The 21630-nt window shown below is 44.9% G+C and overlaps 1 protein-coding gene across 1 annotated transcript in view; it reads right to left on the reverse strand.

The window, feature by feature from the left end:
* Hydin (HYDIN axonemal central pair apparatus protein) overlaps positions 1–21630 on the reverse strand; it is a 337184-nt gene that overhangs the window by 105456 nt on the left and 210098 nt on the right. Inside the window, exons 24-32 of the mRNA XM_048437266.3 lie at positions 18042–18179; positions 17183–17255; positions 13681–13791; positions 13244–13453; positions 12193–12330; positions 5162–5339; positions 3106–3233; positions 627–760; positions 65–201 (exon numbers count right to left, since the gene is read on the reverse strand). Of these exons, the coding sequence (XP_048293223.3) occupies positions 65–201; positions 627–760; positions 3106–3233; positions 5162–5339; positions 12193–12330; positions 13244–13453; positions 13681–13791; positions 17183–17255; positions 18042–18179 (1247 nt within the window). The remainder of the gene's footprint in view (positions 1–64; positions 202–626; positions 761–3105; positions 3234–5161; positions 5340–12192; positions 12331–13243; positions 13454–13680; positions 13792–17182; positions 17256–18041; positions 18180–21630) is intronic.

Genomic DNA, 21630 nt, shown 5'->3' on the forward strand with positions numbered 1-21630 from the left:
TCACTGAAAGAACAGCAGGAACACTGTTCTAGAAGGACGGGGCATGCAGGCGGACTCCTGGTACCTGTATCATGAAGGACATGCTTTTCTGCGTGGAAAGACACTGGAAAGTGACTGGTGTTGGTGATCTTGATGATGTGGGTTCGGACGTCACCAAGCACAATGTAGCCGAAGTCCAGGAGGTACTCTGGTAGCTGGACTCTGAAACAGGTACGGGGCTGTCCTTACTAGTCACTTTCAAGCCTGGGAGGCTCCTTTTCCCAAAAGGAGAGAATGAGTTCTCCCCTGTGTAGCTTTGTTTCCCAGAGTGGAGAATAGCTAAGGGCCACTAGCAGAGAGACTAGAAACTCCGTGCATCCTGCAGAAGTCCATGCGTGTGTCTGGCCATTATCTGGCGACATGTTCAGTGTGGGTCCCCATGAACCTGAAACGGGGGCCTGTCTGTTGGATTTGACATTCTGGCTTTAAGATCCAGAATTGCCTGGTTGGCTTCACGCTAGGGATGGCAGCTAATACGAGGTGCATGGCTTTCAGTCCTAGGCGATTAGCTTCTCAGGAGACAAGAAACACGGTTTGCCCCACCACACTCTGAAACAAAGGCAACCCAAACACAAAAGGGTCCTCACTTGGCTATTTTGCGGCGGCTCCGATTGCTGAAGTAGGTGTCGTCTGGGTTACTGGAGGAGATTGTCTTTTGGTGTTCCAGGGCATAGTCTTGGACTATAAGTCGCTCTACTTCCATCTGGAGATGAGCACTTACCTGGGGCCAGAGCAAGAACAACTCAGAATGTCGCTCTAGAATGTATAGTCTCTTTATCTGTTGTGGGTAAGGGTTTTTTTCCATTAAGCTCTAAACAGGGTTGGGCAATCACACATTGGGCCTTGCAAAGGGCCCAGCTCTCTTCTAGATGCTGCTGGATTTGAAAGGAGGCAGAAAGAAACTAGTTATCTATGAAGTGATTAGTATGAATATCTCTCGTACAAAATGAGACCCAAGAAATTGATGGGTGCGGTGGTATGGGGGAGACTGATCTCCTGGGGGTCAGGAGTGAGGCAGAGACATCCTTATACTTTTGTGTGCATAGGATATTTTATCAACTTCTGAATAAAAACTTCTGAACCTAAAAAAAAAAATTTTTCCACAAAGGGAAAACTACTGATTTTATCCCTCCCATGTTCTAAATGTGTAGTAAATAAAGATTAGCTTCACAATGAATTAATTCTCATGCACTCACAAACAAGGAAAGGAAAAATGATTATTTTAAGATTGGTTTATTTTATGTATATGAGTGTTTTGCCTACATATATTTATGTGTACTACATGTCTGCCTGGTGTTCACGTAGTTCAGAAGAAAGCATCAGATCCCCTGGAACCGTAGACAGGGATGGTTGTTGGGAGCTGAACTTGGATCCTCTGGAAGAGCAACAAGTGCACTTACCTGCTGAGTCATCTCTCTACCCACAAACAGTAGAGTTTAAAAAAATGAGTTGGCCAGGTGGCTCAGCAGGTACAGAGGCATTCGCTGCCAAGTGTGATGACCTGAGGTGGAAGGAAGAACTAACTCCTGAAAGCTGTCCTCCGACTGTCTCACTTGCTCTGTGGCACGTGCCCAGTCCCCTGACAAATAAATATATAATAAATATTTTTAAAAATAAAAATGTCTTGGCAAAAATCCTCAAGCACCACAGAACTACTGTGTGTTTTCTCTGCATGGTTTCAGCCTCAACGGGCATTTTTATATTCCTATGCAAGGAGGCTCTGCCCTCAGTTTCTTTCTTAAAGTTTTACTTATATGAAGATGTGTATCCGTGGTTGTGTGCACTCGAGCCCAGAGGTCCACAGCGGCCAGAGGCGTTGGCTCTGCTAGAATTAGAGTTACAGGTAGAGGAGTTTCACATTTGGAGGCCAGTGTTTAATGCAAACTCACAACAATTCTAGATGCTGAGAATAAGCGATTGTGAGTGCTCAGCTGTAGAAGGGACATCAGTGTCACGTTCCCTCATAAAGGCTCAGGAGACATCTTGGAGGAGGGGGTGAAAGAATGTAAGACCCAGAGGATGGGGAGGAAAGCTATTACACACGTGAACGCACAAGTTCCGTGGCTGCCGCACGAGACCGCCGTGAGATCAAGTCAGTTAAAAATTCCAGCATGGAGCAGGGAGGGGTTCCCAAAGCCCCACCTCTCACTGAGCAGCTAGTGGTAATTGGTGGCTGCTATTGGAGGGAGACTTTGCTTGGGGATGGGTAGACGTTAGTAGGATGCTCATACCCCAGTAGATGATCTCATACATATAAGCAAGAAGTAGAGAGGGAGATGAGAGATCCGTTGGGGTATTTCAACAGATGGAAGGTATATGGGGGAGCTGGAAGGAGGGAGTGGGGAGATGCATATGTGACTCAGATACAGGGTAAATGTGCATGAAGTTTTCAAAAAATAAAAAGAAAGCAATTTTATGTTCAATAATGGACCATCTCGGCTCATTTCCCCGCCTACCCTGCTTACCCAAACTTGTTTTTCCTTCTGAGTCCCCTCTCCTAACACTCCCTCTATACGATGCATACAAGAGAAACATCATCCCATCCTCAGTTCACACCCAATCAACCCTGAGTGCTTGACCACTCAGCTCTGAAACATTCCTTGTCCTCACTCAATTCTCTCTTCCCTGACTGCCATCGGCACCATCTGCACCCCTACGCCTTCTCACCTAGAAGCATCCCAACAGCTTTAAAATCCCCTAGCCCCTCATATCTGCTCTTACCCCATTACGCCCTGTCCCCATAGCCCGCGGCGCAGCTACGGGGATCTTTCAGAGATGCAAGCCCAATTGTGCCAATTATGAAACCATAATTAACCACAGCACTTCAGGTTAAAACATTTCAGCGGTTCCTTCTTACCCCGAGGGAAAGTCCAAAGCTCTTACCGGTTTCTCCAGACAGCTGCTCACCTCGTTGGGCTTGTCTTGCCTTCTTTGCGTGCGCCATGCTTGCCTTGACTGTATCTCTTTCCACTCTGTTTCTGGGATGTCCCGAGCCATTGCCCCACCCCAATTTGCACGCGTTCTCTTCCTCAACAAACATTCTGTGCAGGGCGGAGCTGCTCTCACCTCTGTATTCTCCTCCTCAATGTTGTCCTCAGAGATCATCTCATAGTGATTGACAGACTCATATTTATTATACTCTTTCTCCATGTTCTTCTTTGCTTGTTCCAGGAAGCGTTCATACTTTTCATTCCCTGTGGAGGGCAGAGGGGAGGGAATCAGCGCAGTCCGAGACTCGCAGCTCAGGGGGAGCTGGGAAGGGAAGGGAACATTTTGACACTTCACCTGGCATATTGTCTCTACTTCTGAGGGACAGGTAATTTGTGAGTGAGTTGGATTTGTATCTGAGACCTCGTTGAGTTTAATGATATGGCTCATAAAACTACAAGCTGGTCCTCAAGACTATGAGAGACCAACAGGCTCACTTGGAATGCTGCTCAGTTCAACACTAAATCCTCTAGCCCTGGAGTCCCTTCCGATACCGGACAAGCTGAGACGATTGATCACTCTTTCGGTGGCTTTTGACACCCTAAGTCCCTCCCAGTTAACACAAAGGATATGTTGGGGTCAAGTTTCTTTAAATCTAAGAGAGCTACAACACCCTTACTGAAGGAGGGAGACAATTAGCAGAGGAATTTCAGACACCTGGATTCACCGAAAGTCACTGCACACTCAAAATGCTTCGAAGGTCAAAGTGGGTGAAGAAGTGAAAAAGCCGACTGTGAAACTCTGGGGGACCACGAGACTGCAGTGGACACCGGGGCTTAAGCCCAAACGATGGATATGCAGATCTGGGTAACTGAAAAGCCTCCCTGATAACCACACCCTCTGTGTTATGACGCTAATGGGGAACCTGATTTTCAACCGTGAGGCAACGGTCTACTTCCTGACCCTCGCAGCTGGCTCTCTGTGTCTTCAGGGTCCGGATCTACACATTTGAATACTTATGGTCAACACTGTTTGGACAAACAGTGCATCTGCACTGACGTTGGACAGGCTTTGTCTCATTATATCTCCTGGATTTGAGTAAGTCACCGTTAGACACCACTTCTACTGTATTAGGCTTGTGAGAATCTACAGGTGGGTTGAAGTACGTGACAGATGTGTGTAGGAGCCATGCAAACACCATGCCATTTTATGTGTGGGACTTGTGCATGTGTAAATTTCAGCCCCTGAAGCTAGTTTTGGCTGGATCCTGAGGCCTGAGGGTGTGTGTGGAGCTGGTTACCTCTCTCTGGCTGAAGCTATAATACTGGAGTGTAGTGTGGTCTTAGCTTTATTAACATTTATGCCATATGAAATATAATACAATATGAAAGCATGTTTTCGGGGAGCTGATAATTATAATTTATTAGATGATCTGGAGCCAGTGAGTTTGTGACTTTAGAGAAGGCAGAGGAAGGCTGGGAAGTGGGCTTCAGTCTGAAGCACTGTAGGGAAAGTGGACCCAAAGGATGCAAACAAGGAAGCCATGAAGAACAAGCAGTTTCTCTTGACCTTTGGTCCTGCCTTGGGTCTAGAAGAACAGGCTAAAAGAGCATCTCAGCCAACTATTAGGACCTACCAAGGCAGAAGTACCAGCCTGGCACAGGAAGATGGCTCTGGGGACCACATGGGGCCAGAAAAGGCACGAAGGCAAATAGCAAATAGTATGTAATTTCAGTGTTTAAGCAGGGTCCCCTGCGTGAAGGTCTGTAAGGTGTGGCTGCTTCCTGTGACGGTTCTGTTCTGAGAGTTCTACACCCGACAGTACCCAGACTCCAGCTCTGTCACCAGTCAAACATGCTATTGGGACAGGAGACTGGGAGAGAAGGTTTGGCTGGAAGGGACACACACTGGTTCAAATGTCACCACCTCTCCCTTTGATAGGGAGTTTAATGATGGAAAAACTGACCTGGAGTCTTAGTTTGCAATGGTCACAGCTTGAGTCAAATTTACTTCTTGTCCCCCACCCCTGGCAACGGAGGCACAACACGGAAGAGTACTAGAGAAAGCTTTGCAAGCAAATAAAACGACTAAACAAAGTGAGTGGCCACGAGCCTTCAAAGATGCAGACAAAGGCAAAGCAAACCCTGGTAGCTTTCGTCTTCTGGGGGTACGCTCCTGCAGTGGGCGACAGTACCTCGGAGGTTCCTGTGCAGATCAAGGCTGATCCGGGGAAAGATGCCCTCTCCGTACAGAGTGATATTTTCTGGGTCCAGGTGGGCGATCTGTATCTGGAAGCTTCTTTGGAAGACCTCAGGTATTCCAGGCAAGTAGTAAACTTTCAGCACCTGCTCCTTATTTGAGCGGATAAAACCCTACAAGGGAGAGAGACCGGAGAGAGTTGGACAATGTGCAATGGACTTATGCTCCCTGTGGATGGCTAGACACACTACCCTCAGATCACTTCCCAAGGTGCTGTAGGAAAAATGACAAGAAAATACAGGGAAGTAGGCAGCAGAGGAACAGGCACTGCCCAAAAGGGGAACACAGGGAACATTTTAACAGAATGTTAAGACAGAAACATTTTAATGGGTTTTTCTTTCTTAATGTCTGGGTTTTGAGCTTTGTATATTGTGTACACTGGTCCTCTGTGGGATGAGTCACTAGCAGTTTTGTTTTCCCACTCTGCGAGCGGACTATTCAATTACTTCACATTTTCTTTTTCTGTACAGAAGCTTCTAAGTTCCATAAAACACATTTGTTCATTGTTGACCTTATTTCCTGTGCTTCTGTCGTCTTATTCAGAAAGTTCTTACCTGTGCTTTCCTAGAAGTTGAAATATTCTTTTTTTTTCCTTTAGCAGTTTTGCTGTCCCAGGCTGGTCTTGAACTCACAGTGATCCACCTGCCTCTGCCTCCCAGTGCTGGGATTAAAAGTGTGCAGCACTGCCACACCCTACCAGACTTGCAAATTATATGTTGAGGTCTTTGCTCCACTAGATGTTGAATTTGGGGAAGGGAGAGAGTTCAGGACCTAGCTTCATTTTCCACCCAGGGAAATCCAGATTTCCCAGAGCCATCTGTTGAAGATGGTATCTTTTCTCTGATGTATATTTTTGGCATTTCTAAAACAACAACAAAAAAATCAGATAACTGTATGTGTGTGGTTTTATACTGTTTTATTTGTTTATTTATTTATTTTGGTGTCAGTGCCCTGTTGCTTTTATCCCTTTGATTCTGCGGTGTAACTGGAAAGCAAGTGTGGTGGTTTTACCTGCAGGATTCTTTTTGTTCCGGATTCAGACAGTGGAAGTCCTCACCTTTGTTAGTCATGCAAAGGAAGAAGACACTATATTTGTCTTTTTAAAACACAAAGCTGATAAAATGTATCAAGTCGGGTGAGAACGTGCACCACAGGCGATGCTTATGTGCCTCTCGTGGGACTTTGAGAGCAGTAAACACACAGGGAAACCCTGTAGGAGTCAGGCACAGCAGCGTAGGAATGGAATCCCAGTACTCAGTGGATGCAGGAGGATTTTATGTTCGAGGCCAGCCTGGGCTGCCTAGAGAGATCTTGTCTGAAGACTAAACCCAACACAAAGAAACAGAACAAAACATTTCACGTCGTCATGTAAAGAAGACGATACCCTGGTGCGGGCCATGGCACAAGGGACAGCTTGAGTTCTGAGGCGGAGGATGCTGTTCGAGAAAGTTCCAGTAAAACTTCACCAAGGGATTTGGCTCCCAGCGCATGGCTTCCGCTTTCACTTCTAGGAGCAATTGTACACAGCGGGGAGTTTTCTGCTAATGCAGCCCCCGGGGAAATGGATTCACGTTTCTGGGTAAAACTCTGAAGACGGGGTCAAGGCCTGAAAGGTGAGTCACAGAAAGGAAGAGTCTGCCTTTTGTCCCCAAGGATTGTGGGACCAAGAGGGTGGATTCTAAGAAATATCTTGCTCAGCTCTGGACACAAGATGTCATAGGTATCCCTACTGTCCAATACTAGAGCGTGTGCACATGTGTGCGTGCGCATGCCCGCACTGCACAGTCCAGCTGCAGAGGGAGCCGTCCTTGTGCTGGCAGGGTTTATCTTCACACCAGCTTGTTCCCTTCTCCTCACTCCTCCCCTGGGCAGTCCACAAAATTCTCCGTTTCTCTGCAGAGCATTCTTCCTGTGCTCAGTGTTCTGGGAGGAGGGCAGTCTTAGCTTCTCTCTCCAAAGCATAGCAATGCATTTTTCCAATAAGAACGGTTCTCGAGCAGGTACTGCTGATCAGACGTCTCTTCGTTGCTATACGCTGGATATGCACGGGCAATTATGTATGCATTCTGCAAATATTTGTTTGCATGCTAAGAACTTGGCTTCATAATAGGTCAGCTGGTATATTGCGAAAGGAAAACACGCAGAGAAAATCCTATTCAGACAGAAAGAGAAGCCCTAGGTAAAAAGGGGTCATCACAGCAGCTTCAAGGCCCTGGACCCCAAAAAGGCCTCTTGCAAGGCTGACCCTTGGTTGGCATTTGGGAGCCAAAGTTCTGGAAGGTTCTTGCCATTTCTTTGCCGTTCCTTACCTTGCCGCATCTGTGCAAATAGTACAGCTTATCTCACCTCCTTGCTTGATTTCTGAGGGAATTTTGCTGTGTGACAGGCAGAAGCCCCCAGGTGACAAGCATCTCCAGGGAGTCCCTGGCAGCTCTCAAGCTGTCGCCACAGTTTATTACTGGGGGACTGTGATGACTAAGCTTTGTTGTCAATGTAACCGGCTTTAGGATCACCATGGAAACATCCATCTGTGTGTCTGTGAAGGTGTTTTCAGAATGGCGTAACTGAGGTTAGACACAACCGGAATGTGGGTAGCACTGTCCCACGGGCTGGGCTCCGGGAGAGAATAAAAGTGAGGAAGCAAGGTTAGCAAGTGGCAATCACCTCTCCAGATGCTTCCTGACTGCGGGCGCTGTCGCCAGCACCTCCGTCTCCTGCTGCAATGCGGACCATCCGCGGCTGCCCCACATGGTGATGGACTATATTCCTTCTTAAATAAGCCCTCCCTTCCATTCTCTGCCCTTCCTCCCACTAGACCTCCTTTTCTTCTCCCCGCCCAGTTCATTGCTTTTTCCCCCTGGTATTTTGTCACAGAAATAAAAAGAACTAAGGCAGGGACTTAGTGTCCTGTGGGACTCCCTGGCGGGCATCCTCTCAGGTGTGCCTTGCTCCTGACCTTTCATTTTTGGGCTTCATCTCTTTGCTGAGTTTGCTTTGTGCCCTTCTGCTATAATAAATCATAGTTGTGAGAATGACTTATTGCTGAGTCCAAGGAATCTTCCTGGAGAAGAAGGCACATGTGGCATTTGAACAAGTTTGGCCAGCCTCTCAGAAAGCAATCAGTTGGCAAGCCATCCCAGACAACAGAAAGGAAAGAAATGCTCACTTCTTACGCCCAAGCTGGCCAAAGCACAAAGAAGGAAGTTTATGGGCCAATTATCACTTGATAACAAAGGTGGGAGAGTAGTATTAGTTAATATTTACTAGCTAACCAAATCCAGATTATGCACACATATGAGCATATTTTAAAATGTAGATGACAGCATATAATTTTTCAACATTCTATTTTCTCTTTACCTAATAGATCTCATACTCAATCCAATATTAATGCATGCTTGTAATGAGTCTTTTTTTGTCCTACCAGCCAGCTCCCAAATCATGACATGGAGATTTATTAATTATGAAATCTCGGCCAATAGCTTAGGCTTATTTTTAGTTAGATCTTATAATATAACCCATTTATATTAATTTATGTGCTGTCCCAAGACTTGTTTACCCCATCTACGTATAGTCCATCTTGCTTTCCGGCTTCCTCCATGTCTCCTTGTGTTTCCACCCTTCTTCTTCCCAGTGTCCTCTGTGCCTGGAAACCCTGCCTAGCAATTGGCCAGTTAGCATTTTATTAAACCAACCAGAGTGACATATTTTTACACAGTGTAATCAAATATCTCACAACACATCTAGAATTGCCACATCCTTTTTAACTGTGAACTTTTTAAATTCACACAATTTTAATACCCTAATGCATACAATTTGAAATTGTATTTAAAATACCTTGGTAGACATTGAGTTTCTGTTTCTTACATTTCTATTACAATTTATGCAGAAAACAGTCTTACACTTCCTTTTGCAAATGTGGAAGAATGTATTTATGATAATTAGGTATGAAAAAGTTGATCAAAGAGCAATTTTAATAAAGATTGTCAGGTTTTTCTCCACAAGAGTCGCACCAGTTCACACCTCCCGCAGCCATGTAAACTCAAACGCCGATGAAGAAGAGCAAAAGAAAGAGAGCAGAAAAGCTAGTAATTAGAAAAAGACAGAAAAAACATGTAGAAAACGTTGATGGAGAGGGTACAATGAAGAAATAATACCACAGACAAAGCAATAACGTTCAACAATGCATATTTTATGAGTGAGCAACTGCACTAAGATGAAATAGACCGTGATAGACGGTGTGAGGCAGGACAGATGCTGCAGTGCTGAGACCTAGGGAAGTGGGCTCATGGCAGAAGCCATTAAAGATGAGAAAGAGACCACTTAGAATAGGCAAAATGCAGTCTGGGAGGAACACTTAGTGGAAACAAAATCTTATGTGTCAACAGGGAGATGAACATGCATACAACAAAAATTCTTAATTATACATTTCAAAAATGAATTATTTGAGGATGTCGTCGAAGGTATTTTGTTTATATTTATCTTCCTTCCTCCCTCTCTAAATTTTGCATCTGTATGTGTGTGGGCTAGCCGGACGCATGCTCACAGGTGTGTGGGAGGACATGCCTATTCGGGTGCGCATATGTAGTGTGTGTGTGTGTGTGTGTGTGTGTGTGTGTGTGTGTAGTCAGGAGGTTGACACTGGCTGTCATCTTCCATCACCTCCCATGTTACACATGGAGTCAGACCGCTTAGTTGAGCCCAGAGCTCAGTGATTTGGCTAGCGTGCTCTGGGGATTCCCCAGTCTCTACCTGCTGAGCGTTGAGACTGTAGATGGACTGCCATGCCCATCAGCACTTACATGGGTGCTGGGGGTCTGAACTCCAGTCCTCATACTTGCAGGGCAAGCGCTTTGTCCACTGAATGATCGCACCAGTCACAGCACATGTTTTTCTTTATTTATAGAAAGTTAAAGTGGAGGAGCGCAAACTCTCTCTGCATGCCACTTAGTCTTAGGAAAAGTGAACAAACAAGATAGAGAAGATTTGAATGATGCAATTATCTGGTTAATTTTATAGAGATTCATGATAATCTTCACTCTGTAGTCTTGAAAACATGGTGTTTCTTGTATTCATTAGTGTTAAAAATCATTTTCAACTCCTAAATACAACCGTGAACCTGCTAAGTAGGAACGGAGAGGCCCCGTTATCTCTGACCGTCAGGCCGTGGTGCTTGCCGAGCTGAATGACCTGAGTTCCATCTCCTGGATCCACAGGGTGGAAGGAGAGCACTGATGCTGAAGTTACCCTCTGACCTCCACACGTGCACTGTGACCACCCCCATCAATAAAAGTAATAAAAGTTCTAAAAGTGTATTAGTTTAGAAATAAAAAGAAAGACATAATTTAGATAACTTAAAAAATAATGAAAACTGTGATAGCAGTTATACACGTGAATAAAATGTCCAGATTTTTAGAAGATCTGTTTACTTTTTATTTTATGTAGATGAGTGCTTTGCTCCCATGAACGTCTGTGAGTCACATGCATGTCTGGTGCCTGTGGAGGCCAGAAGAAGGCACAGATTCCCTGGTACTGGAGCTATGGACAGATAGGAGCTGCCATGTGGGTGCTGGGAACTAAACCCCAGTCCTCTGCCAGAGCAACAAGTGCTCTAAACCCCTGAGCCAGCTCTCCAGCCTGATTTCTTCCTGTTTAAATCTGTTATCTTCTGAAAACTTATGAGGTGAGGCTGAAGAACATATTCAAGGAATAAACAGCCTTGCCTTTTCCACTGTGTTTTAAGAAAGAAAGGTCAGCCTTAGACTTGTGAGGTTAGGAAAAGGAATCATAGATGCAAATTCAGAAGAACAGTTAAGGCTTATCAGGAAAAAGGAACGAAGGGAGTTGATTTTGCAACGACTAAACGGGGCTTGAAAGCCACAGCCATGACAATAGCATGGAGTTAATGTTCGGGTGCACAGGTCAAAGGCCACAGGGGCTGGCGATGGACTTGGGTATGAACGACATGTAAGGGAGAACAGCATTCCTCGTCCCTGGATCGTACCCTGGATGGTACAGTGGCTAAGAGCACTTTGCTGCTGGAGGACCCGAGTCAGGTGCCTCCTAACCGCCTGTGACTCCAGTTTGAGGGGTCTGACGTCCCTCTCTGGCCTCCCTGGGCACTCACCCACATAAATAAATAGAAATAAAACCTCCAAAAGATTACAAATAACTATACATTAATTATATAGATTTAAAAAAATATTTTCTAGCTTTTTATAAAAATCTTGTATTATCTTCAGGAGGAGAAAAATTCAACGAAAGGTTTTAGAAACCGTGAGATCAATACAGTGTCATCAGGAACCACTTCCCCTTGCTTCGAAAGCCAATGACTCTTTCAAGGCTGTGGGTGTCTTCATACATGCAGAGGAAAAGTTGCTTTGGTTCAGCTCGTGTAGGGCAAGCCCCCAGGAACTGCAAGGACATTTGATGTCCTGATGGGAAACACTCTCCCCACCATTGAAATAGTATCTCATCATACAGGGTGGCCTTAAATGTAAGGGCCTCCTTCCTATGCCCCCAGAATACTGGGATTTGAAAAGTGTACCACATCCAACTAAAATCAATGATTATCATGGGGAAAAATCTATAGGTTGTATCTAATTGGTTCATCATGTGTCCGTGGTACCCGGAAATGGGTAATGTAGGACTTTATATATGTTTGTTTAATGAAGAGTGTCCCTAAGTATATCTTTCTATCAGTCTATCCATCAGCCCATCTATTGACAGAGGTTCATGTAACCAATGCTGGCCTCAAACTTGCTAAGCAGTCAAGCCTGGCCTCCATCAAATACCTGGTCCTCCTGCTTCACCCTCCCGAAAGCTGGGATTATACGTGTGCACCATCATAGTTGACTCCAAACTCTCAGTTCTAGGTGAAAAAGCCACACCTGCAGTACTGGCAGTAGCGCTCCCCCAGCCTGGGTGTGGCCTCTCTGTCTGGTGTGAGCCCTCTCAGTGCGGACTCACCGACAGAGGCAGAATAAGTGGTACTCCAGGGAGAAGATTCTTTGGCGAAGACCGGTAGTTAGTCAGAACCTTGAACTCAAAGCCAACTTTCCCAATGTTTTTCAGTGTGATTTCGCGCTCCGTGACATGGTCAAACAGCTGGAGAAAGAACAGGAAGAAGGGCTGTTACCCGCCTGGGGCTTCTGCTCTCGCCCTGACAAAGGGGATCAGCACATGCGCTCCACAGATGCTCTGTAAGATACTGGTCAGTTGGTTGGCCCATCCTATCATCTGCCCCATCTAAGGCCCGCGGGAGTGCATAAAGGTCTGGTCCTGTGGAATGACATCTCCATAACTCGGGGCAACACGACAGCAGGATATCTGAGAGGAGCGTCAGCGAGGGTCCAGTGACGATGATGTGTCAGGGGCCTTGAGCCAGACCGATGACTCATTGCAATGGACATCTTGCAGGTGGGGCTGACTGGACCAAAGGGTAAACTGCGTGACATCCCACAGCTCCTGATGCCACCGGGATGTATGTAATCCTAGCACTTGGGAGGTGGAGGTGGGAGGATCAGGAATTTGAGGTCATCCCTTGGCTGCACACAGAGTTTGAGGTAAGCCTGGTTGCATGAGACTCTGTCTCTAAAAATCAAAACCCAAAACATCAAAACAAAAATTTAGGTATGACTTGATGAAGTCCTGTAGTGTGATTAGTGTGACTGAGTGGGACGTAGGTGGGTGACTTGGAAATACCGGGTGCTGCACATATGTGAGGTGTGTGGGAGAGCGCAGCAAAGAGCCTTGGGCACTGGAAATGGAGGGGTGTGGGAAAATAGTGCTAATGGGAGAAAGAGAAGGATTATGGAAGCTTCTGGATGGAAAAATGAGCATCTTCTCATGTTTAACTTGAGGAGACAGTGAGAAACGCAAGGGAAAAAGGTTGCAAACAGGGGGACGGGGCAGGGGAGCTGATTACGGATGTGTGATGGTTCAAGAGAGATTCAAGGGTAAGGACTCCAATCCATGTTTAAGGCAAACCCAGAAAATCCCCACCTGATGTCTGCAGTACCTGTAATCCGTAGTTAATGTCCTTCGTGTCAAAGGAGTAGCTGACCAGGGAGGCCTCTCCCTTCAGCACTATTTCATAGGTGGGCCCTCCTTCCACCTCGCACAGAGCTTTGGCCTTTGCAATGATGTCACAGTGTCCATAGAAGGTAAACGATATCTGATGGCTGCTGTATGGCTGCAGAACTCCGTAGAGGGGCAAAATGTCAAACACCTGCAGAGAAAGTCACCCCACATGGGGACAACTGTCATGGTGACAGGTCTGTGGCAGATGAATTAAATTTTGTCAGTGAGTGAACTCATTCCAGACTTTTAACTGAACTCTTTGACATATATGAAGGTAACAGTGGAAACACTCTGGGTAGATGCTCGGTTCCAATACAGAGCAGGTGCTTAGACGCACCAGTGCTGGGTAATTAGGAACCCCGGGGGACTACTTACTTCTTCTATCCCTATGGAAAGCATCTCCTCCTGCTCAAAGTTCCACAGGGATTCTGGGTAGTCCACCTGGCTATGGCTTCTTTCTGTTTCTGCGGAGCTGTATTTTATTCCCTAGAAATGAAAAAGGGAGGGAAAGTTAGCAAACACATGCAGACTGTCATCAGTGCAAGCCTTTTCATTGCTGTGAGAGAGAGGAAATAGAGCAGATATGATGGCAGGACTGGGACGTGGGGGATGGAGAGATGGCCCAGTGGCTAAGTGCAGGTAACAGGGACCTCAGTTTGGGATCCCAGTGCCCATGTTGAGTGGCTCAGAGGCACCTGTAACTCCAGCTCAAGAGATCTGGCTCTCTCTTCTGGCCAACATGGGCATTGCACGCATGTGTATATATACCCTCCTCAACACAGGTATATACAAACACAGGTATATGAAAATACCTTTTAAAAAACTGGACATTTTTTTCCTATGACAATAATTGGACAATGCTCAAAATGTGATATATGTATGTATACAGCAGAATTATTTTAACAGGGGAGCTCTGAAAACAAGCTGTCTGCCTACCAGTGACAGCACACTTTAAATAAAGCGTGCGTGGTACCTTTCTACCCACGGAGGACGACACAATGTGTATTTGTCGACCAGGAATGAGAGAAAAGGTGGATTCATTCATGTGAAATTGCATAGCCTCGTGTGAGTCACTGTCTGAAGGAAGGGTGGATGCAGACTCATTCTGAGGTTTGCGTGTGCTAAGCAGTATCTGGGAGACGCCAAGCAGTTCACTAGTATTTTTCTTATGAATGAAGGGATGCAAAGGAGTTTTGCTTTGATTTTTCTGTACTGTATGAATTTTCAATGACAAGCATCTCTGAGGATGGAAATTAGTGAACATTCAGAAGACAAATGTGTGAAATTAAAAAGCAGGGGGAAATTTAAGGAAAGAAAAGACAATTAATAGGTTATATATAGTACATATGTATGGCTGTATCTCTGTCCTATGTATGTCCCATGTGATGGAATTGTTTTCAAAAGCATCATAGAATATTTTTATTTTCTATTTTATTTTAGAATTTTAATATTCTAAAATATTTTAATTTTAGAATATTAAAAGTAGTTGATACATGTTCATGATACAAATTTAAAATATTCAAAAAGGTATATAGCTAAGAAAATAATACTTCCACCAATATTCCTTACTCTTCAGTTGTCTCTTAGGTTACCACTGGTTGGGTTTTGATAGGTTCCACCTGATTATCTTTTTCTTTTGACTAATTTTTAAAAATTTTAAAGTATTTTTTATGTGTTTATGCATGCATTTGAGAATGGGTAAGTGCAGAAGTGGAGGTGGCCATGGAGGGCACAGATGATGCCAGGTGCAATGAAGCTGGAGTTACAGGTGGCTGAGGCCCTCCTGATGTGGGCTCTGGGAATGCACAGCAAGTTTCCTAACTGCTGAGCCACCTCTTCAGGCTTTATGAACCAGTTCTAGGTTCTGGGGATAAAATGGTGACCAGAATAGGAAAAAGAAAACCTCTGCCCTCATGATGCTTGTACTTCTTAGATATTCTATACGTAAGCAAATATATCTATTTCACCATTTTTTAAAAATATTTTATTTATTTATTTATTTATTTATTTATCTATTTATTTATTATGTATACAATATTCTCTGTGTGTGTCTGCCTGCAGGCCAGAAGAGGGCACCAGACCTCATTACAGATGGTCATGAGCCACCATGTGGTTGCTGGGAATTGAACTCAGGACCTTTGGAAGAGCAGGCAATGCTCTTAACCGCTGAGCCATCTCTCCAGCTCCTCTATTTCACCATTTAAGAAACACAGACTGCCAAGTCTCCCAGCTAGACTGTTCGACACATGCATGCATCCTCTCACTGAAGTGGGAAAGGATAATGGTTCCCATCAACAGAGACAATGTAAAAAATGCTTACAACTATGCAAAGTTTATTAAGTATTCAGTAAGTGCTAGTTGTTGGGGCTGGAGAGATGGCTCAGTGGGTAAAATAATGGCTGCCCTTTCAGGGATCTGGATTCTATTCCCAGCAACCACCTGATAGCACATAACCATCTGTCCAATTCCAGGGAATTTTATGCCCTCTACTGGTCTCTGTGGGCACTGCATGCACATGTGGCGCATGCACATGTGGCACATACGCACATGCAGGCAAAAATCACATACATAAAAAATTTAAAAAATAACCATTAGTTTTTGTTTTTATATAGTTTTGTCTTGACTTAAATGGTTGCACACTATGCACACACTTTAGTGGTTGCCCGTTTTCACCTAGCACTTTTTTATTTAATTCTTTCAAGTTTATAGCAAACTAGTAGAGAATCTGTTGGTTTTTTGTAACAGAATTACATTCCATAGCACTGCCTTATACAGATGCAATTTGGCTTATTCAGTTACTCTCCTGTTGGAATAATTGCTGTTTCCAAAATGTTCTTGTGTTTTTAAACAAAGCTGTGATGTACAAATCTAGTTATATCTGCACATAAACACAGGGGCATATCTGAAGAATAATTTAGAAGAGGAAAAATGTGTTTTAAATATTGAAACACCTTCCAAGTTACTTGTCATAGAGGTTATATCAGTTTGCCCCACTGTCTGTACATATGAAAATCTTTGCTCATGTGTATTCTTTGCCATGACTGTGTCTTAGCAAAGCAATTCATTTTGCTTTCTTTTTCAATTTTTTTCCTGCTATTTCTAAGGTGTAATAAAAATATCTTCTAGTGGAGAACTTTATGTCTCCAATGGATTTCTTAGACTGTCATTCTAGAGGAAGTATAGAAGGGTATTATGTGTGTATGTGGATTGTGGGCATATTGTATATGGGAGTGTTTATGTACATGTATATGTTTATTGTGTTCACATGTGAAAGCAGGTGCCAGTACATATGTGTGTACATGTATGTGGAGGCAAGATGCCAGTATTTATACTTTGATCATTCTCCACCTCATTTTATTGAGATAGGGTCTCTCACTGAATCTGTAGCTCACCAATTCGACTAGACTGTAGGCCTGTCTCCACACCCGTCACCCCAGTGCTGGGATTACCGATGTGTAGTGCAGAGACTGGCTTTTCCGTGGGCACAGGAGATCTGACTCAGGGCCTCATGCTCACACAATAGGCACTTTAAGCACTGAGCTACTTCCCTGGCCTGCAGCTTTAGGCTCGCCTTTGCGTATGCTACACTGTTCCTGAGAAAGGTACTTTTCCATCAGTAGCCCCGTGGCAGAGAGGGAAGAGCACGTGACCAGGCAGGCCTGGAGATGCCAGTTTTTCACTTTCAGAAATTGTGTCTCGAGGTAGACCAGGTGCTCACTGAGGTGTTCACTCTGGGGAAGAGGTGACCTGGACAAAGCTACCCAGCCTCATGCCAGCTCCATCCCAGTGTTGCGCATTGCATTCTGCCCCTATCTCTTCCCTGCTTTGGGAAGAACCTTTTCCTTGCTAGCCCTGCCCAGAAGTAAAGGAACCATACTTCTGAGATCATGGTGGAGGCTGTGCGCTTCTTGATTTCTTCAGGTCCAGCTTCGTCATCTATAAGGATAGTCCTGGGGAGGTGGAGGAAATGAGAGACTCACTCACTTGGCAGCCGTCGGTCCAGCTGTATCCCCCACCTTCCTCTTTCTCTTTGCCATATCCCAGAGTAAGTCTAGAGTGTCACTGAAGGGACACTTTCTCCATGAACTCAGAAGGCAGTGCTCAGCTGTAGGGTGGGCCTTTACACTGCTCAGTTTCCAAGAGGACAACCTTTCCTGGTGCATCAGGTTCATGTCCTGTTTTTTAAAAAGCATCCTGGGAATCATGGACAATTCTTCAGACAGTTTGGACAAGCCCTCAGTCCTCAATGTTCAAGTTTGCAATTTTTTTTAATTTTGTTTTTGAGCCTGGGTTTCACTAGGTAGCCCAAGCTGGCCTCAAACTCATAATCCTCCTGCCTCAGGCTCATGAATATTGACATGGCAGGCACATGCCACCATACCTAGCTGAATTTCATAACTACTTAGAGCGTTTGTTGTGAGGACACAGCATTTGATGGATGGATAGTGATGTTATTTTCTGTTTTCTACCCTGAGTCCCATCCTGTAGGCAGAGCTTTGCTCTGTGGAGGAGCAATAGGAAGGAAGGACTTAGTCCCCCAGGATTCAGAACTCTGTATGCCACTGGACAGTAGGGATGGTTCCCAGCTCTCTAACCCAGAGAGTCAGTGGTGGGTCTAACACAGAATCCACTCATCTACTGTTGACTAGGCTGTGTCTGCATGGACAAGTGAGGGATGGGGGTTGAGAATGTAAGTTCGGTGAGAGGAAAGAACCACACTGGCCTTGCTTACTTACTTGATAGAATCACTAAAGTCCATCTCAGTGGACTCTACCATCAGCGGGGCTGCTGGTGAGCTGGCGGTAACTGAGGTTGCTGGGATGGACTCCATCTGGGACGTGAGAGCGCTGCATGGCTTGATGCAGGGTGCAAACCTACCAAGGCAAGGAGGCATTGCAAACTGAAGATTGTTGGCCCCTGGGCTCTCGTTTTCATATCCATATACTGGAAAGATCTAGAAGGAAAGCCTTGAGCTTTCTTGTACTTGTCTTTTACAAATCTCCACAGTCTCATCCCATCTCTGCCTGGATCCAGGATTTCCCTTCTGAGCAAACACAAACTCCTGAAATCCCCTATACCATTTTCCTCCTCATCCCTGGCTGAATGTTGAATGTGAGCTGCCCCTGGACTTGTTTATAATAAGGTACCAGATACAGTGCCTGGACAACATGGCCAGGCTAGACAGGAATGAATGAGGATCTGCTCCCAGACAACCAGAAAGCAGAGCTGGGACTAGGGTGAGCTCTGTGGGGTTCTGAAAAACAATGACCCCATCCCTTACAATGCTGACTCCTCAGCCCCTTGTTTAACACATCCCAGTGCTGGCCCTATTGGAGAGCTCTGCTGCCACTCACGTCCTGAGTAAAGAGGCTCAGGGAAATTAGGTGACTGTACTTGTAGTACAGAAGCCCACGTGTTCAGGTTTTGTCAGGGGCTGTGGGAGTTGCAGCCGGTGACAACTGGTGTCCAGATGTCAACCACCAGAGGAGCGATTCTCTGATGGAGGAGAATCCTATCTGGGCAAGACCTGTGGGCAAGACCGACTCTGGAAACTGTTGTCCTGTCTGCAATTTCACATGTGCAAAAGCAGCTATGGTGTCTCCCCAATACCTGCAATGTAGTGTGTAACCTCATGTGATGTGTACGTGTTATCTCAAGATTGCATTTCAATGTTATGGGCACATCTATCTGGAATGGTCAGGAAGATGACTTCTCACTAAGCTGTATAATTTTGATGTATAGAAAATATACTAGGATATGCTTCATAACTACATCTATTGTCCCACAAGGGCTATAAGACACTTAAAAGCCTGCTTTGTTCCTTTTACTCAAACTATACACAGTTAGCTCATTTTTACCTTGGAGCAAGTTCAAACTAGACTGAATATTTCTGTAAATGGATCATAAGTTTAAAAACTTTACAGATATGCACAAGGTCAGGGTTGCAGATGTCTAACCAAGGTTATTAACACAAAGAAACCTAAAAAATTATGCCAATTCTTCGCTTGCCAAGTCTGGTCTTTGTGCAGATCTCGCTGTGGTTCGTCTCACCTGGGCACTGTGCCCTGACCTCTGGTCACTGTCTTATACCTGGAGTCTTGAAACCTTGTGTTGCCATGGTAAATGGCTCCATCCTTACCAATTACTGAAGGAATATGACCAATGAGATGTAACTCTTGTAACATTTTTCTTATTGCCTCAAGTCTCCTTTAAAAAATGTATTTAAGCTAGTTGAACAGAGAAGCAAGGGAGAACTGGAACAGAGAATTGAAATGAAGGAGAACTAGAAAGAACTTAGAAGAAAATTAGAGGACAGAAAAATAGGCAAAGAAGATGATTCCAACAGCACATGTGGGAATTTATTCTGTAGTTCTCAGACAGAAGAACCTTAGTTCAGTTTCACTGCACCATGGAGTTTTTTTTTTCAAACCCTGGGAGTAGCCTGGAGAGCAGGTCTTTCATGCTACTGGTAAGTAAGGTGTCACTCATTAGATTAAAAAGTCCTTTGGATGTCACTAAGGCCAAGGCCGAGGCTCACTCCCGTCCCTCTTCTTTCTGGATACACATGACTTTGTTCTGGCCTCCTCCTCTTCCTCTCCATCTTTTACTATGTGTCCCAACCCAGTTCACTTATCCAATCCTCCTGGCCACATCTGAGCCCAGGCGCAGCAGAAGGCCCTGGCACTGTCCTACTTTCCCCGTGCAGAAGGAAAGCCTCCCAGTTCATCACAGCTCCTCATCTGTTTCGGGATGATGCCCACTTCCCACTGAGGCCTGGAGTGCGGTTTCCTAAATTATGGGCACCCCATGACCACGTTCTGATTTCTGCCTCTCCAATATTACCTAATAAAGCAATTTTATGGAGGTGTGGTTCACTTAGAAAAACAAACTCATCAGCAGATGGTTTTATGAAATCTTACAAATACACGGACCCAAATACCTACCGCCCCATTTGTAGACAGACTATCATTCCCCAGAAGTCACATGTCATCCTTGTAGATTTGTGCTTTATGGCATGGTGGATACATTCTGCCCACAGTTTTATAGAGATGGAGTCTGCCTGGCATCTATACTTACTAGTGCCTAGCTTCTTTGATTCAACATGAACATTTTGAGATTAGTGTTGGTGTGTGGAACAGTACTGTTTTAAAAAATGGGGTAGTACTCCCTAATATGGATACTTAACCTGTTTTCTTGTTGATGGACACCCAAGCTGTTTCTAGCCTTTGGATGCTATTAATAAAGTTGCCTTGAGCATTTGTGTATGTGTCTTTATGTGGACACATGTTTATTCTCTGCTTTTACTTGGATCTGGTATGTTCTCCCAAAGGCTCGTGTGTTAAGGCTTGGTCTGTGGCTTGGTGCTACTCATAGGTGGTGGGAGTTTGGGGAGGCAAGATCTAGAAGGGCTCTTGGTCACTGAGGTTATACTACTAAAGGGGATGATGGTAGAAAGAGGCTCTCTTCCTCCTCTCTTGGCTCTATGGCTCAGGATGAGCTGAATGGTTTTAGTCTGTCTTATATCCCACCGTGATGTATTGCTTTGTCCCAGGCCCGAAAGAAACAAGACCAACCAACTATGGTACTGATATCTCTAAAACTGTGAGCCAAAACAAGCCCTTCCTCTTTATCAGATGACCAACTCAGGAACTTGTTATAGTAAGGAACACTGACTGGCTCATTCTTTTTCCATAAGTTCCTTTGTAGGGAGCTGCTGGATTATATGACCAATGCACATATAACATGAAAGGAAACTGCCAAACAGTTACACTTGGTGTTCAGATCAGTTTAAGCCATCCGATGTTCACGTGGTGACAGCACACTACATATATACTAGTAGGCCTATTTTTTAAGGGAATGTTTTACATGATTACTACAAATGAAATCTTAGTTTTAATTCATTTCAAAAATCAACAGAGGGAAAAACTGTTATTTATTCGCCTAATGAAGGCCAAGCATAGGCAGAAGCAGAAGCATTGCCTTCTGTTTTTAGGAAGGAAGATTAGTTTACTTTCCCGTGTGGAAACCCAGGGCTGGCACCATCTGTAACTGGGCTCATTACAGACCCACGAGCATCTGGAGGGCAGGGTCTTCTCAGCTCTGCTGCACAAACTCTGTTCCACAGAGACCGCGCTCAGTGGACATTTGATTGGCTGGCTGGCAGGGTCAGTGGTTAAATGAGAGCAAGAGAGCAGTGTGCTGCCCCCCCTCTCCACCTAGGACGTTCTTATCTTTCCTGAGCTCTCACTGGGCTTGTTCTAGAACAGATGTCTGTAGTTGACTCTGATTTCTTGGCAGAGTCTCTCAGTTGGGTGGGTACAAAAA

This window comes from Myodes glareolus, chromosome 22 (assembly GCF_982192425.1).
Source record: "Myodes glareolus chromosome 22, mMyoGla1.1, whole genome shotgun sequence".
Taxonomy (NCBI): Eukaryota; Metazoa; Chordata; class Mammalia; order Rodentia; family Cricetidae; genus Myodes; species Myodes glareolus.